Source organism: Furipterus horrens, unplaced genomic scaffold, assembly GCF_987537825.1.
Source record: "Furipterus horrens unplaced genomic scaffold, mFurHor1.1.pri manual_scaffold_2, whole genome shotgun sequence".
NCBI lineage: Eukaryota > Metazoa > Chordata > Mammalia > Chiroptera > Furipteridae > Furipterus > Furipterus horrens.
In genome coordinates, this window is record NW_028327172.1 from 153488041 (window position 1) to 153508112 (window position 20072).

General features: G+C 33.0%; 1 protein-coding gene across 1 annotated transcript in view; it reads right to left on the reverse strand.

The window, feature by feature from the left end:
* The window catches only part of ZEB1 (zinc finger E-box binding homeobox 1), a 192188-nt gene that overhangs the window by 23317 nt on the left and 148799 nt on the right, over positions 1 to 20072 (reverse strand). The window contains exon 2 of the mRNA XM_090266649.1: positions 5731 to 5790. Coding sequence (XP_090122775.1) covers positions 5731 to 5790 — 60 coding nt within the window. The remainder of the gene's footprint in view (positions 1 to 5730; positions 5791 to 20072) is intronic.

Sequence of the window (20072 nt, forward strand, 5' to 3'; positions counted from 1 at the left end):
AAATTATATTATATTGTAAAATATTTCTTTCAATTAAATAGTCTCCACTTATAAAATGTTTATATTTTCTACTTCCTGGTAACTATACATACATACACACATATACACAAACACACACACATACATATACTGGAATAATGAGTTTTTAAATAGTATACACTTTTTAGAATTATATAGTCTGTATTTTAAACAGGAACCTTACATCTTTTAAAATTAATTAATTTTTAAAATTAATTAATTAACTTATTTTTAGAGAGGGGGAAAGGAGAAAGAGAGAGGGAGAAACACCACTGTGTGGTTGCCTCTCATGCGCCCCCAACTGGGGACCTGAGGTGCAACCTAGTCATGTGCCCTGATTGGAATCGAACCAGTGACACTTTGTTTGCAGGCCGACGCTCAATCCATTGAGCCACAACAGCCAGGGAACCTTGTATCTTCAATAAGTTATAAATTTATCTATGCACAGACTGGCTCTAAATGTACTCATTTAAGAACAAATATTTTTATAATTTATAAAAATTAGATTTGATCTAAATAATCTTAATCACACTATTTTAATAAACTATATTTAAAAATTACATTTATTGCACTGGCCAGGTGGTTCAGTTGGTTGGAGCATCGTCCCATACACCAAAAGGTTGTGGGTTCGATTCCTGGTCAGGGCACATACCTAGGTTGTGGGTTCTAGCCCCAGCACAACTGATTGATGTTTCTCTCCCTTCCTTTCTATCTAAAATCAATAAGCATATCCTTGGGTGAGGATTAAAATTAAATAAAAGATATATTTATTTATACTTTTTTTCATTATTTAGAATGCATACGTTCCTCATAGGAAAATTTTAAAACAATTTTTATTGAATTTATTGGGGTGACATTTGATTAATAAAATTAAGTAGGTTTCAAGTGTCCAATTCTATATTACATCATCTGTACTGTGTGTCCATCACTCTAACTCAAGTCTCCTTCTGTCATCATTTATCTCCCCTTTACCCTCTTCTACCTCTGTGCCTCTTTCCCTCTGGTAATCACCACACTGTTGTCTGTGTCTATGAGGTTTTTTTTCCCCTTAATCCCTTCACCTGTTTCACCCAGCCCCTCAATCCAACACTATTCCCCTCTGACAGCTGCCAGTCTGCTCTCTGTATCTATGAGGCTGCTTCTATTTCATTAATTTACTTTATTCATTAGATTCTACATGTGAGTGAAATCATATAGTATTTGTTTTCCTCTGACTGGCTTATTTCACTTAGCATAATACTGTCCAGGTCTATCCTCAAAATGTATATTAACACATTCATTTGAATTAGAAGAATGAAGAGACACTGTTATTTTTCCCCTGACAGATTTCAGAGTTCCAGAAATTGAATAAACTAAGTTTGTAATTCTAAAGTATTGATCAAAATATAGTTAGTTCATGTGGAAAGACCAAAACATTTATAAAAATGTATTGGAAAAAGGTACTGAAGTTAATAACATTTCAATTTCCCCAACCATTTCTGAATATATTAAACAAGGTCCCTCTGAGGAAAAAAACAAAAAAACAAAATCCAAAACTAGATAGTATTAAACCTTTGATAACAAAGTACTAGTAAAGCCTTTTTGGTAATGTCCCAGAAAACGAGGGAGTGAATGACTCTAATGACTGGGAAACAAATCCTTTAGCAAATTAGGTGGCTTTGAATTTTTGCTTTCAACAGAATTAAAGGAGCATTTAATTTGTGAGTCGACAAGAATTAGAAATATTTTTATGGATATATAACCATAGCTTTGCATATAATTGTCAAGATGTTGAAGAATTTAGTAAATCAGTTATGACAAAAACATAGTTCATATTTTTATTTAGGAGAGTAAGGTTATCTCAGTGCTAAACAAAAAACAGAAATAGAACTAATGCTAAACAATTTTTCTTCTAGAAATTAAACTATCATTAAACTATTGATATATTAACTACCTGAAGAATACTCCAGTTTCTTTAATTTCCTTTCCAATAATTAAAAAAAATTACTTACTAAAATTTGTAATGTATTTATGTTGTAATCAACTGTGTGGTACTGATAATTATATAATAAATCAATCTAAATTAAAAAAACTTTCTTTTAGGCCTTACAGTGCCTAAAAGAAACTAAAATTTCAATTTATGTACACATCTTCTTGTAAAGAAATGACAGTTGATCAAAAATACCGTCAAACAGGAAACAGACACTATGTATCAAATTCCACAGGCTGTAGAGAATGAAACCATGAGTTCAAGGAGTAAATATTATGGCATATAATTTGTGAGGCAGTAATCATTATGATATAATAGTTTACATCATATAGAATTTGGAGGATAATAACAGTATTTCTTACAGTGGTTATGAGAATTAAATTAATTCATACAGTGTGTGTTTAGTACTGTACCAGGGATATTTGTTATCTATTTTCCTCAAAGTAGTCCTACAAGGTGGACATTATTTCTCATTTAAAATTACTCCCAATAAAAAGAGTTACGGTCAGAAAAGTTAGATAATTTTTCCAAAATCACACAGTAAAAAATGATTGTTAGTAGAGCAGGCTAATTGGTGTTAGGTATCATATCAAATTCTAGGTTCTTTCCAACTAAACTACACTGTCTCCATGAACCTTCCTTTACGAAGCCAATTTCAAACACACACAAAATTCTGCAGTTTTACACATAAAATTTAAAGCATTGGGAAGTGAAAATTGTGAATTGATTAATTCTGTAGCAAAATTCCCAAGTTAAGATTGATAAACTTCTGTATTTGAATACTAGAGAGAGGAGTAAATACATAGAAACATATAATAATAATTGGCATTTCTGATATGACCAAGCTCAGAGCTGACTGTCAAAGTACTGAATTATAGGACTAATTCTAGAATCATTTGTCAGCATGTGAAATTATAGCGTTATAATCATAAATTAGTGACAGCAACAATAGAGACAATCATTTAACATAAAAAATAAAAAAAATTATTTAGCTGTTGATATTTTATTGCCAGAATAAAGTATCCTTATGTGCCCTCCTAGTTCTATCCTCAGTTTTTGAAACTTTGTAAAACTATTAACTATATAAACATAAAAGGGATGCTTAGAAGGAACAAAGGATGTTTTAGGTAAAGTTTTTTCTTTTATTTTTAAAGTTAAATTTATTGGGGCAACATTGGTTAATAAAATTATATAGGCTTCAAGTGTATTTCTATGATACATCGTCTGTATATCGTATTGTGTGCTTACCACCCAAAGTCAAATCTTTTTCCACTTTACCCTTTAGTAACTCTCTGCTTTCTTTTTTTCACTCTCTGAATACTAAGCTGAAACTACAGTTCTCTTAACTTCATGAATTGAAAAAGGAAGTCAGCTATAGAAAGGATCTGACAAAGTTGTGAACAAATGATGGAACCTATGTACAATGTTGTTCACTTTGTCAGCACATTATTCCCTTAGATGTCAAGGAAGTAATAAAAGCAAAGGCAACACATAATTTTATGTAGAACTGCTCCAAAGTCTCAAATGTCTAATTCCATTCTTCCTTCCTTAAAATTGTACAAATCAGGGCTTTATTAAATGTTTTCTTACTCCTGACTCCTCATGTAGTAGGGAAATAATGTAGCAGGGACCATCTTGTTCTGGGTGGGGGAGACCTTACATTTCAGCAGCAACTGTGGTTAATACAAGCTTACTCCACCTTCCAGACATGATTTTTTGGGAGGGTGGAGGGGAAATTATGTACTACTCAGTACTTCAAACTGGAAGAATTCATTTTTTTAAACATTATTTTTGTTTACACTATTACAGATGTCCCCACTTTCCCTCCCTTTGCCCACCTCCACCCAGCTCCCAACCCCTGTCCCTCAGGTCACCACCACACTGTCGCCCCTGTTCATGAGTCATGCATATATGTTCTTTGACTAACCTCTTCACCTTCTTTCATCCAGTCCCCTCTCCCTCCTCCACTATGCACTCATGACTCTGTTTCTATTTTGTTCATCAGTTTATTTTGCTCATTAGATTCCACATATAAGTGAGATCGTATGGTATTTGTTTTTCACTGACTGGCTTATTTCATTTAGCATAACCCTAGTGCACTGTTGGGAATACAGACGGGTGCAGCCACTGTGGAAAACAGTTTGGAGTTTCCTCAAAAAAATTTAAAAAAGACCTGCCTTTTGACCCAGCAATCCCACTTCTGAGACTATATCCAGAATCTTGAAACATCAATTCTAAAGAATATACATGTACTCCTACGTTCATAGCAGAACTCATTCATTTTTGTAGTGAAGAACAAATTGTGAGGCAAAAAACTGTAAACTTGAAACTATGAATCTCTTTTCTGATAGCATTTTGCTTAAAAGAGCAAACAAGTTTCTGTAGCTCTGCTACAATAAGTCATCAAAGTTTAACATTAGGTTAAAGAAAAAGTAATTAACTGTAGGTTTTTTGTTGTTCATTAACACTATTTTACTAACAACAAACATTCAAATTAAATATTTTATATAATGTGTAAATTGGCATGACATATTTGATAATAAGCATACCTGAATACATTATTTAGCCAAGTTAAACACAACCAAATTAAAGGCAAAACATAAAATCTTAGGCTGCAGCACCTTAAATGATCTCATATTCCATTATTACTTAATTAATTTGGAATGGACCTTTCATAAAAGCACAAAAATCTACTCTTGTGTTTTATAGAACCGACTGACAAATATGGCAGTGCAAATGTTTATATTATAGATGAGAATCTATTTTGACACATTACTAGGAAACATACTCATCTTATATAATTAAAGATAATTTATAATGACATATGGAGTAGTCCTAAAATGCACTGCAAAGTGAAAAAACTACAAATGCTAAGTCAAGGAAGAAAAAGAAAAATATATATAATTAAAACTATATGACAGAAATATCTAACTTATGGTTCAATAAACAAAATACAATTATACTACTATTAAGTATAGTATTTTGAGGAAATGATTTAATAATTTGGAATTCATTTTTGAAGTTTACATTTTAAGAGTTCCAGCTGACTCATATGATACAAATTAAGTGCCAGGTATTATCATATCTAAGCTCTTGATTTGAGTTTCAACCTTACTCTTTTGCCTCTTAAGTCTGATTTGAATTCCTTATAGAGGAATAGCCTTAAGTCTCAGGGAGTATGTACTTTCAGTCACCTAGAAGCATACAATTTTATTTTGAATTTTCTCACGGAAATTATAGGAAAAAAATTTGATTCTCTTGTTTGTTGTGAAATGTTCATTTAACTCATCAATTTCAATGATCATCATTTAGTTTATAGATAACCCATATTTGCTTAATCTTTTCTGCTTTCTGTCTTGTGGGCAATTCAATGCAGATTCTGGCAACTAATAATGAAACTCAAAATATATCTGCATTTCTATAACCTTGGTAAAAAAATCTGATAAAGTTTAAATCATCATTCAAATACTTATTTTTTGATTAGCTGTAGATTTCTTGTCATCCTTGTAGATGAAAATCTGCTCTATTATATAAATCTGTAAGCTTACAATTGTATTTAAAAAAAAATACAAACTTCTAACTTATTTTTTATATAAGAACCGATGCCTAGGTACTTAAACATTTAAGGAGGACAAGATAAAAGAAGAGGAAAAAGACTAAATTTAGGCCTCACAAATGCAAAACCCAGGGACTCAAAACACTTTGTTCAATGACTACAGTATGAAAGGAATTAGGAAGAGTACCTGTACATCCTGCGTCATCGGCCTGAGCTTCAGGCCCCAGGATTTCTTGTCCTTCCTTTCCTGTTAAAATTAAAGAGCAAAGGATTAAAACAGACCGATGAGTCACAAACATTTTAACTTCTAGAAATCTGAAAAGGAAACTTCGAAGATTATATTTAAATTTGGATTTTTCCTTTTATAAATATAGTAATTTGTCCTTGAAAAGTAAAGCTTTCTAAAGAAATTAAGTAGGTAGTTTTACCAAACTCACAAAATAATTTAGAGAAGAAAAATTAGTAAAAATTTATATATAATTCTGGAATTATAAATATATTAGAATTGTAAGCATAGTGGGATGGTAGTATTTTCTTTTTAGAACAGGGGCTCTACCTATATGTAGTAGGACTCCTTTTTTTCATTTCTTCCTCAGAGCACAGGTTTCTATGTTCTAAGCACTGTGCTATATGATTTATAAACTTATCTCCTTTAACTTTAATAACTACCTATTTTATAAAAGAAAACAAACCAAAACCTGAGGCTTAAGGAGGTTAAATAACTTGCCCAAGGACATGCAGCTTTAGGTTGTAGGAGTGGAATTTGAATACATGTTTGAATGGCTCTAAAACCTTTCACTCTACTCTTGCCTGTCTAACTAGAGTACCAGACAACTAGAAAGAAGACTAGACCAAATTTCACTGTGCCCAGAGTAAACACCCAAGGCACTATACTTTCTTTCACTCTATTCATTATTCTAACTACTGATAATAGTAATAAATAATAGCAGGTATTGATAAACATTTCTAGGTGTCTATTATCCTCTTCTGCCACCTATATATTTACTTGGTTAGTGTTATCTAAGCAAACCAAATGAGCTGATTCTTATCTTTTATACAGAATAAGATCAGAGAGAGTCAATATGCATATTATATTGGCAAGGAAAAGTATGTTTTATATATTCTAGTACATTTTATTTACTATAATAATTTATTAAGAACATGTATAGATAAAAAAGACATGCATCTTGAAAATGAGTAGCAGAGTATATATTATTATTATCAGAATACTTATGAAGTCATAGTAAAACATTGTGTAATCATCTGCACCCCAATCAAATCCCATTGAATATGTCAATCAAAAACCTTGATTTAGATTTCCCCTAAGCTTGATAATTGAGTTGAGAAATAGAACACTAATCAAGTAAAATCTTTGCTTATATTAAAGCATGCATTTCTTTAAGTGCCTTGGATTATCAGGTGGATTTATTCAGCAGACTTTCTTTACTCATTAACCTTTACGAATATTAGAACTTAAAGGTGATCACTGTGTGAAAAAAGTTAAAACATATACAAACGTCTTTAGACCAGCATAAAAATATTGCATAAAGGAGATAATATGATATCAACTTCTGCTGAAGAATTCACAATTTATATTTGCCATCAGTAAAATGGCAACTGAAAAATACCTGGCACAGTGTTTCTGTTACTGTTAGATAGGCACCAGTGTTTGCTAAGTGTCTGAAAATCCCTAACATCCTTTTCCCTCTCTCCAAAGCATCTACTTAGACTAAAATAATAAATAGTATGACAACCAGGTAATTAGATGATAATAATATATTATTATATATCTATGCCCTCTATTTTTCCTTAAATGAAAATCAAAACCATCAGAGTTACTTCTTATTAAGGTGGAAGATAACACTGATATATTAAGGGTTAAAAAGACAATTCAGAAACTACTATTTTCTTACAGTTATTATTATAGCTAATTTAAACACTGTCTGCAATACAATTATTTTTTCACTTCCTCATTCCTTCATTTCTGCTTGGATTAAAATCTAGGTTCCTTCCTTAGATGAGCATTTAACATAGTTAAGACTTATTTACCACAATTTAAAAAACTGGAAGTCTCCATTCCTTCCCTTATTATTGAGGCTAGAATTTTGGTTTGACAACTAAAACCATGTTGACTAACAAAACCAGAAAGATCCTAATGCTGCCTTCAATGTGAATACACTTCTTTCGGTGCTTAGCGCTGTCCATGACAGGCACTTTGCTGCTATATCCACAGACTAGCATGAGGATATTCTGGAACAGGGGCTGTTCTAAATATTTTTCAAGTAGCATTCTTCCTCATGTGTTTTGATCTTATAATGTAAGAGGAGAAAAGCAGTAGAGTATACTTGTACATAAGATTTTCTCTCCTCTAAGACTTAATAATGTCAACAGGTTATGAATGACTAACTTAATGCAATTTAGAAAGGAAAATTAGGATGCTCCTAAGGTTTTATTTTCATCTAAATTTGAAAGCAAATATGTAGACTTTTCTTTTTCAAGTAATGGCAAAATATAGTTTAAAAATAAGTCATGAAATATATCTCAGCAATAAAAAGGAACAAACTATTTATACATGCAACAACCTAGATGAATCTCCAAGAAATTGTGGAAAATGAGAAAAAGCCAATTCAAACAAATGTTACATACCGTATGATTCCATTTATAGAATATGCTTGAAATGACAAAACTATAAAAATGGAGAACAGATTAGTGGTTGTTGGGGTTAGGGATGGGGAAGGGGGAGAGTAGGTATATAAAAGGCAACGAGGGAGCCTTATAGTGATGAAATTTTTCTGTATCTTGCCTATATCACTGTCAATATTCTGGTAGTGATATTTTACTATAGTTTTACAAGATGTTACCATTGGGGGAAATTGGGTAAATGGTACATAAGATATTTGTATAATATGTGAATCTAAAATCATCTGTGCATTATTCGTGACTCTACAATTATCTCAAAATTAAGTTTAATTTTAAAAAGTCAAAGGAAAACATCACAAATTTAGATCAAAATAGCAGCACTTGTTCATTTTGCATTAAGATATAATTCCTAGTAAGTAAAAACAAAGATAGCAAATGGAATTAATTTTAATTAAAAATCCAGAAGACTTACTATCAAAGGTAGGATAGAACAGCCCAAAGAAAGAGACTGATTATTTAGTACAGGACATGTGCTAAGTTCTGAAAATTGCATTAAAAAAAATTCATACCAATGTGTGTCTAATCATTTCTAACTATGTGTCTGTGGGCATATTTTACAGTAATCTCTAATAAGGCAAAATATGTGGCTAACTGAATCAGGTTTTCCTTTCCTGCTTTCATCTTTTCCTCTACAACTCACATCTGCTCATATCATAAACATTCGTACCTGCCTTTCCTCAAGCTGTTCCCCCTGCTTAGGATTCCATTACCCTTTCAATCTGAATAACTTCTACTAATCTAGTTGTTCACAGGTTGGTACACATCTTTCTTTTCCCTGACCCTTCTCTCTGTTCTTACCACCCTACTGTCCCTGCTATGGAAACAGTATACAAATAGCAACCCCTTAAAATTTTTCCTAATTTAATAAGACACAAACCAATAGATTCAAGAGGTTAACGGAATTTCAAACAGAATAAAGCCCCCCAAATCCAGGTCCAAAGTATCAATCAATCAATCTCTGAAAACTAAAGTTAAAAATCCTGACAACAGCCAAAGAAAATCATACATAACTATAAAGGAACAATGATTTACGAGACAGAAGATTTATCATTAGAAATCAAGAATTCCATCAGGAAGTGGAAAATTTTTATAGTGTTAAAAGAAAAACCCAAAATTCTATATCCAGTAAAATATACTACACTTCATAAATGAAGATAAAATAAAGAAATTCTCAGATGAAGGAAAACTAACAAAGTTCAATGCCAGGAGACCTGATCTAAAAGAACTACTAAAGAAAGATCTTCAGAAAGAAGGGAAATTATATTAGAAGGAAACCTGAAATGTCAGGAGTGAAAAAGAATAAAAGAAATGATACAGTTCATATGAGAAGTACAACATAAGAAGGGAGGGTAATGGGACCCATATGGGGGGCAACGTTTCTATATTTCACCTGGAGTGTGAAATATTAGTTCTAAGTAGACTGTGAAAATTTAAGTAAGTATGTACATTCTAATCTACAGAGCAACTACTTAAAATCTATATAAAGAGATAGAGTAAAAAAAAAACATAAAAATAGAATATTGAAACATATTTAAATGATGAAAAATAGGGCAGGTAAGGAGAAAAAAGAATGAAGAAACAGAGTGAACAAACAGAAAACAAATACTATACAATGGTAAACCTAAATCCAAATATCAAAAGTTATATTAAATGTAAATAGTCTAAAGAAGCCAATTAAGGAACAGAGATTTTCAGAAAATATTTTAAAAACCAAGCTCCATCTATAGCTCTTTACAAAAAAAGTTATTTCATATCTAATGATATGGATAAGTTGAAAGTAAAAGAATGTAAAATGATATACCAATGAAACACTAATTAAAAGAAAGCTAGGGTGATTATTTTAATATCAAAGTAGATTTTGGAGCTAAGAAAATTACCAGAGACATAGAAATATTACATAATGATAAAGGCCAATTCACCAAGACAACATGATTTTAAATGGGTATGCATCCAGCAAAAGAGTTTTAAAATACATGACTAAGAGATCAGAATGTAGAGGCAGATCCATGATTATAACCAGAGACTTCAATATTCCTCTCACATTAATTGACAAAACAAGCAAACAGAAAGTCAGCAAGGATATAGAACTAGGCAACACTAATAACTACTATATCCAATTGACATGTACAGAACATTCTATCCAACAATTGCAGAATACACATTCTTTTCAAACGCACATAGCACATCCATGGAGGCAGATCATATATAGAATCATACAACAAAATTTAAAAAGTTTAAAATAAATGTAATCATATAAAGTATGTTCTCTCACTATAATGCATTCAAATGAGATATCAATAACATAAATATAAGAAAACCTGCACTGTGAAAATTAACATACTTCTAAAAGAACACATGGGTCAGCCCACAGACATATGAAAAGATGCTCAACATCATTAGCCATCAGAGAGATGCAAATTAAAACCACAATGAGATATCACCTCACACCTGTCACAATGGCTATCATTAATAAATCAACAAACAACATGTGCTGGTGAGGATTTGGAGAAAAAGGAACCCTAGAGCACTGTTGGTGGGAATGCAGACTGGTGCAGCCACTGTGGAAAACAGTAAAGAATTTCCTCAAAAAATTAAAAATGGAACTGCCTTTTGGCCCAGTGATTCCACTGCTGGGAATATACCCTAAGAATCCTGAAACATAGATTTAAAAGAATTTATGCACCCCTATGTTCATAGCAGTGCTATTTACAATAGCCAAATGCTGGAAACAGCTTAAATGCCCATCATCAGATGAGTGATTAAAAAAATGTGGTACATTTACACAATGGAATACTATGCAGCAGAAAAAAAAGAAGGAACTCTTACCTTTTGCAACAGCATGAATGGAACTGGAGTATATTAAGTGAAATAAGCCAGTTGGTGAAAGACAAATACCATATGATCTCACTTATAAGAGGAATCTAATGAACAAAATAAACTAATGAGCTAAAGAGAATCAGAGGCATAGAAACAGACTGACAATGACAAGAGGGGAGTGGGGAGGGGGATAATAGCAGAAAGAAGGAGAAGAGACTAGTCAAAAAACATGTATGAATGACCCATAGACATGGACAATGCTGTGGGCTGGGCAGAGGAGGGCAAAGGGGGAAAATTGGGACAACTGTAATAGAATAACAATTAAAAAATTCATGGGTCAAAGAGAAAAATGAAAAACAACATATCAAAATTAAGCAGTGCTTAAAGGGTAATTTATAGTATCAAATGCTTATGGTATAAAAGAAAATCTCCGTTTTGCTTGATCCCTCAAAAAAAAAAAAAAAGAAAAAGGAAAAGGAAAAGAAAAGAAAATGACTCCTGGATGTGGACATCAATGTGGTGACTACAGTGTGTGTGTGCGGGGATGGATGGAAGTGGAAGAGGGTATAAGGGGAATAAATGGTAATGGAAAAAATACAATTAATTTTTTAAAATAAATAAAAATAAATAAATAAAAATCTCAAATCAAAATTCTAAGCTTCTGTGTTAAAACACAGAAAAGAGCAAAATAAACCCAGAGGAAACAGAGGAAGGGATAAAGAGCAGAAATCAATTTTAATAAACATTAAAAATATAAAAGAGGAAAATAATGAAACAAAAAGCTGATTCTTTGAAAAGATCTATAAAGTTGACAAACATGTAGTAAGACTGACAAAAAAAGAGGGGAGCCGCAAATTACTAATATTAGAAATGAAAAGGGAGTATCACTACAGAGCCAGCAGATATTTAAAAAATAAGGGACTACTATGAGTTCAAATAGTAAACACTATAATATTCATTTCTGACTCTTAATGAGTTTATCCATATTAAAAAAAAATACCTGATAGTAGGTATAGTTTACCTATGGATTTCACATATAAAAATGATGTTAAAAATGTCAATGTGTGCCCACCACCTAAAGTCAAATCATCTTCTGTCACCACATATTTGACCCCCTGTACCCTCTACTACCACCCATATATCATAGAAATGAACACTTAAACTGATATAGTCTTTTTAACCAATGTCGCCCCCATAAATTTAATAAAAAATAAATATAAGTCAATGTTTTCAATATGTCATAAATTATACTGTCTTTAGCTACCTACACTTAAAATGAAAAATTTTATATGTCCATTAAGCAACTTGTGAGTTTACAAAATATAAGTCAGGAGGATAAATAATAGTACCTCTTAGGGTAGGTTGAAAGTATTAAATTAATTAATATAGTATATCCTTAACACTCTACCAGGCACATAATAAGTGCTATGTAATTGTTAGCTATTCTCATAAAATAAGACTTAAAAGGTTGACATCTTTACAGACATAAATTTGAAAACTTCAAAATGGACCAACTCCTCAAAAACTAGAAACTACTATAAATTATTCAAAATAAAATGGCTAACCTAAGTATTCCTATAACTATTTAAAAAACTTAATCTCTAGTTTAAAACTTTCCCCTAAACCAATACCAAACAAAACAAAACTCCAGGCCTAGATGGTTTTACTTGCAAAATTTACCAGAACACTTAAAGAAGAAATAGCACTAAATTTAAACAATCTTTTCAAAAAAATAAAAGAAAGAAATGAACACTTTCCAATCCATTTTATGAAGTGAGGATTACTCTGATACCAAAACCATATAACAGTACAAAAAAGAGAAAATTATAGACCAATAACTCTCATGAACATTGATGCAAAATCTTCAAAATATTACCAAGTCAAGTTCAGCAGTATATGAAAAAAATGACTAAGTGGGGCTTTCCAGGGAATCCAAGGGTAGTTCAATATTTGAAAACCCTTTAATGCATTCACTGTATTAACAGGCTAATGAAACAAAACCACAGGATTATATCAACTGATGCAGAAAATGCACTTAAATTTGAAAAAAAAAACTTCAATATCTGTTCAGGATGAAAACTCCCAGCAAACTAGGAATAAATAGAAACTTAGTTTGATAAAGGGACTCTACAACAAAACTACATCTAACATTATTCTTTTTTCTTTTTTTTTGCATTTTAATTTTTTTTAATTTTTTTTTTATATTTTGGTTTTTCAATTACACTTGTCCCATTTTTCCCCGATTGCTCTCCCCCACCCAGCCCACCCCTTCTCCCACAATCATATCCCTCCCCATTGTCCGTGTCCATGAGTCATTTAAACACGTTCCTTGACTAAACCCTTCCCTAACATTATTCTTAAAGGTCAAAGACTGAATACTTACCCTCTAAAAGTGGGAAAAAGGAAAATTGTCACTCTCACCACTCCTGACAGCTTGTAATAAGTCAATTAAAATATAAGGTATACGGATTAGAAAGGAAGAAACCACAGTGTCATATTTGAGAAGACTGTCTACGTAGAATTCCCAAGGAAATTTACAAAAAAAATTCCTAGAACTACCAAGTCCATGGGACCCAAGGTCAACACACAAATATCAATCATATTGCTTACTATATAAAAGCAATGAAAACTAAATTAAAAACAAAACATTTGTAACAGTTTCTCCTGCCAAAAAATCAGTATATACATCTAAATCTCCCAAGACACATTCATGATCTATAGTTTGAAAATACAAAACACTGATCAAAGAAGACCTATGCCAGGATTTAAAAAAAAATCAACATATAAAAAATTACTTGCATTTTTAGACACTAACAATGAACTATTTGAAAAAAAAATAAAAGTCTCATTTACAACTGTACCAAAAACAATAAAACACATAGGAATTTAACAAGGAGGCAAAAGATTTGTACATTTAGCACTATAAGACACTGATGAAATAAACTGAAGAAGACACAAATAGCTAAAAAGATATCCAGTGTTTATGAATTTTGGAAGAATTCACATTGTCAGAATGTCCATACTACTCAGAACCATGTGTAGATTCAATGCAATCCCTATCAAAATTCCAGTGGCATTTTTTACATGAATAGAAAAAAAATCCTAAATTTAAACAGCATCACAAAAGACCCCAATAGCCAAAGCAATCTTAAGAAATAAGAACTCAGGATGTAGCACACTTCCTGATTGCAAACTATATCACAGGGTTATAGTAATCAAAATAGTATAGTACCAGCATAAAGACTAATGGAAAAGAATAGAGAGCCCAGAAATAAACTCCTGCATATATTGGTCAACTAATATTTGACAGATCAGCCAGGAATACTCAAAGGGGGGAAAGATAGTTCCTTCAATAAATGGTGTTGATAAAACTGGATATTCACATGCAAAAGAATAAAATTTGACTCCTGTCTCACACAACTCACAAAAATTAACTTGAAATACACTGCAGATTTCAGTAGAACACGAAACCATAAAACTCCTAGAAGAAAACAGGGGAAAAGTTTGATGATACTGGTCTCAGCAATGATTTTTTATTATTAGATGTGACGTCAAAAGCACAGAGAACAACAACAACAAAAATAAACAAGTGGGACTACAAACTAAAAAGCTTCTCCATGGCAACAGAAACCATCAACAAAATAAAAAGGCAACCAATGAAATGGAAGAAAATGAAAACCATGTAATGCATCTAAAAAGAGGTTAATCTTCAAAATATACAAGGAACTCAAACAACGACAGCAAAAAAACCCCAAATAACCAATTCAAAAATGGGTTAAAAGGCATGAATAGGCATTTTTCCAAAGAAGATATACAAATGGCCAACACACACATGAAAAGGTATTCTATTACTTATCATTAAGAAAATGCAAATCAAAACCACACTGAGGTTATTGCCTCACACCTGTCAGAATGATTATTATCAAAAAGACGAGAGATCGCAAATGCTGGTGAAGATGTAGAGAAAAGGAAACCCTCATGTACTGTTGGTGGGATTGCAAATTTTTGCAGCCACTATAAAAAAACAGTACGCAAGTTCCTCAAAAATTAAAAATAGAACTATTGCTTTAGTTAGTTCTTCCCCTCTCCCCATATATTTATTTAAGTATTTATATCAATATGGATGCATGGATATAAATGTCTAATCACTATATTGTATACCTGAAACTAATAGAATATTGAATGTCAACTATAATTAAAAATAAATTAAAAGTATACGAGGTCAGTCTAGAAGGTATCCAGCCATAATGTGAGAAAGTCATTTACTGAAGTAGAAACAAGATACAAAAAACATTGTACATAGGACAATGACACGTCAGCCCCCTTCAAAGTAGGCATCTTGGGACCTCACACAGTTCTCCCGATTGCCATCAGCTGCTCAGTCATATTTTCCTGAATCTCATCGATAGTCTGAAATCTCTTCCCTTTCAAAGGCAATTTTAGTTTTGGGAAAAGCCATAAGTCTCAGGGTGCCAAATCTGGGTTGTAGCAGGGCTGAGTCACCTGGGTGATATGAGGTATCACCAAAACAGTGCATGAGATGTGGTACATGAGCAGGCCTGTTGTGGTAATGAAGCTATCAAGCCCTAGTTGCCCACAGCTACAACCTTCTGAATCATCTGAATAGTTTCGGCAGAGGAATGCTCAAACTTCACACAAAATTTGATGCAGATTCATTGCTCTATTTGCTCAGCCACTTTGAATGAGATGGCCACACAGTACACATGCTCACTCATTGGCGTCTACCACCCCCACTGACCAGTACAGTGAAGTCATCATTGTTCACACATATGCATTCCAGGCCACTCTCCTTGTCTGCTGGGCAGCATTGATGTCACACAAACTGTTCCCATTATATTAACAATGGCTGGACTTTTTCCAAACAGGCCTTGTATGCACCCCTATGTTCATGCTGCATTATTCATGGTGGCCAAAACATGGACACAACTGAAGTGGCTTCAACAGAAGATTGGATAGAGAAAATACAGTGTGTATGTGTGTGTGTATATATATATATATATATGTCCCTGGCTGGTTTGGCTCAGTGGATTGAGCGTCGGCCTGCGAGCTAAGTGTCGCTGGTTCGATCTTCCAGTCAGGGTACATCAGAGAAGGAAAACTCTGACTCCAAAAAACCTCCGCTGCCTTGCGGCATACCTCTTCAGGGGAAAGGCTAGGGGAGTAAACCCCGACAGAAAATCTGGAGCCGGAGTCCCTAAGGCGGTTTGACGTTGTAGTCAACACCGGCAACTCCTGCGGCGCACCTGAAGCCAAGCTGTATTGACTCCGTCTTTCCCTTGGACCCTTCAGCTGTGAAGAGAGGGGGGGTCTGCTGCATGGGCAACAGCAGACCCTCCATATCACCCCGCCCAGGCTCTGTAGCTTCAGCTTCACTGGAGAGGACACTCCAGCGTCATCGCAAGATGTCGATTCAACACGGGAGGAGACAGATACTGTGTCACTCCCGAGTCGGACTGCACAGCCATTCTCGGCGGTGCAGATAGACTCTTAAGAAGCTACACCATCGTCTCTCGAGACGGACGGCTGCCGACGATATATATATATATATATCCAACAGAATACTACTCAGCCATAAGTAAAGATGAAATACTACCATTTGTGACAACATGCATAGACCCTGATAATATTATGCTAAGCGAAATAAATCAGTCAGAAAAAGCTAAGAACCACATATGTCACTCATATGTGAGATATAAAACTGAAAACTCATAGACACAGACAACAGTATGGTGGTGACCAGAGGGAAAAGGAATGAGGAGCAGTAAAGGGTAAAGGGGGCCTAATATATGGTGATGAAAGATGATTTGACTTTGGGGGGTGGGCACATAATGCAAATATACAGATCATGTATCACAGAAATATATACTTGAAACCAATATAATCTTATTAACCAACATCATCCCAGTAATTAATTTTAAAGAATTGCCATAAAAACTGCTTTAATCATATCTTACAAATTTTGAAATGTAATCTTTTTATTATTCAGGTCAAAATATTTCTTTATTTTCATTATGATTTCTGTATTGACCCATGAATACACATTCAAAAGTATGTTTCTTAGAGCTTCCAAACACAATTTTCTATTTCATTATTTTCTAGCTTAATTATATTGTGTTCAAGAACATGTTCTGTATGATTTTATCCTTTGAAATTTGCTTAATTTGCTTTATTACCCTGTATATGCTCTATTTTTATAAGTACTCCACACTTGAAAAACATAGTTGCTTTACAATTAAGTACATTGTCTATATACCTTACTTATATTTTCAAATCTTCTATATCCTCATTTGTTTTGCGTGATTATTCTATCAATGACTAGGTGTGTTAAATCTTCCACATTGCAGATCTTTTTTTTTTTGCATAGTGCCTATTTTTTCTTTATATATTTTTAGGCCTTGCTATTAAGTACAAACACATTTAAAATAATATCCTATTAGTGAATTTAATCTTTCACCATTATGATGTGATCCTATTATCTCTAATAATGCTTTTATCCTTAACATCAGCATCACCTGAAATTAATTTGAGCTATATGTGCTTTTTGGTTAGTATTTTCATGGGAAATAAATACTAGGTGTTTATTTATCTTTACTATAAATTTGTGACTTTCTCTGCTCTTCTTACCTCTTAGATCTTCTATCAGATTTCTTTCCTCATGCCTAAACCATATCCCTCAGAATTTGCTTTAGTAAGGGTCTACTGATTACAGATTTTCTGTCTTCATTGCCCGAAACTTGCCTAAAATAATTACCTTATTTCACCTCTTTTCTTAAAAGATATTTTTGCTAAGTATAAAATTACAATGTCTGGCTTCCATTGTGGTTATTGAGAATTTAGCTGTCAGCTTAACTGCCATTCTCTCAAACATAACCTGACTTTTTGGGTTTACTTCTAACATTTCTTTTTGACTTGAATGTCCTGCTATTTTACCATAATGTGACTGGGGGTAGATTTATTTATCCTTCTTGAGATTTACTGGGCTTCTCTATTTGCAGTCTGGTGTCATCCACTGATTCTGAAAAAAATCTCAGCCATTATCTCTTTAAATATTGATGCTTCCTTATTCTCTTTTCCTAGAATTAAGACATACATTGGACCTTCTAACTCTATCCTTCATGTGTCTTATTATGTTTTTCTTATTTTTCTTATTTTATTTCTGCCTCTGTGAGTTGCATTTAGTATAACTTTCTCCTACATTCCAATTCATTAGTTCTTTCTACTCGATTATTAAATATATCCTTTGAACCTGAATTTCTATTATTTTATTTTTTTCATTTTTAGAAGTTTCACTTGGTTCTTTTAAAAATTTGTTGGTTATACAACAATATACAATATAGAACAATACAATAAATTTATTATATAGAGTAGAAAATTTAAAGTTTGTCATTTTATAATCTAAGACAACTCTAGTAATTAACATCTTTATGGGTCAGTTTCTGCTTCCTTTTTTTCTGATAATTCTCACGTTGCTGTCTTCTTTCTAACTAATGGGAGGCTTTTATAGTGTTAGGATGAAGGTATCTTCCTCCAAAAGATTTGTATTTGATTATTTTTGGTGCCTATGGGTATTAGCATCAGTTCCAATTTAAACTCAATCATGGCTTGAGATTTATCAGGCTAGTCAGTAGTGTGAATTGAGCTGTAAATTGATGTAAGAAACTTCATGGTTACTACTTCTCAGAGACAATTCTCCACTCCCCCAATCCCCAACCAAGGTAATTCTGTCTGCTAACTCCTGAGAATGGTAGGAATGGCAGAGTTTGCTTTTAGTTCACTGTATAGTCAAGATGTAATCCATACTAGGGGAGAATCTGTAATTAATCATTTTAGTGGTCCAAGGCTTTGTTTCTTCTCAGAGGCCTGAAAATCACATCTTATATTACCTTGTTTAGGCAAATGTCCTTAAGGCCAAAGAGTCTTCTATGTTGTGCTTTGCTTATTTCTATGGGTTCCTTTCTTCACTTAGATTTTGATAAGTTGTCTTACTCTATAGTGAGCTCTTTAATTCTTTCAAGAAGATTTATTTATTTCTAAATATAACATGATTAGTTATTTTCAGTGAGACAGTCCAGATAATCTGTCCTCACATATTTCCAGAAATAGAATCTCCTCAATGATTTTCTCTTTCTTTTTACCTCCATCTATCTCATTCTCATTTCACCATTTTCCAGACAAATAATTTTCTTTTTGCTTCCATATTAAGACAGTATTAACTATACTGATGAATCAGCTCTGGCAACTGACAAGAAATACATAAGAAACTCTTGCTTCTAAAAGTTTTGAGCTCAGTATTGTTTAACAGGTTAATAGTCCTGTCATTAACCAGGTGTGATAATGAATAAGCAAGGTAACTTCTCTGGGTTCTATTTTCCAGAAACCTGGGAGTTATGTCAATCCTGCCCTTTTAGTTACTTTCACATAAAATTGACCAAATCCTGTATGTTCTACCTCCTACACTTTTGTCAAATCTCTCCCCTTTATTCCCATTGCAAGGGCTACTTCTTTAGTTCAAAATCTGTTATCATTACCTGAATTATTATAACCTCCTTACTGGAGGCCCCACCTCCTGCCTCTAACTCCCTCTCTCTAAAATTATTTTCCATATTGTTACTGGACTTATTTTTAAAGTACATATCAATGATGTTATTTTCAAAGAGTCCAGGATTAAGTTCAAATTCCCTGATGTAGCACACAATGCCATTTGTTCAAACCCCTATGGTTTCATGTATGTTGTGTCTTCTGCTTCTAGAATCTTTCATTCCTTGTTTTTACCTAATTAACCTCTAGTGACATTTTATATCAAGACTAGCTGTTTCACTCAGAAACTCTTCTAGGACTTCTCCTCCTCTCTCAGATTTGGATGTTTTACTGTTTTACACACACACACACACACACACACACACACACACACACACACAAACACACCAGTGTATATGGAGAGGGAGAGAAAGGGAGGGTGGCAGGCTCGCTTACAAACACTAAAAATACTAT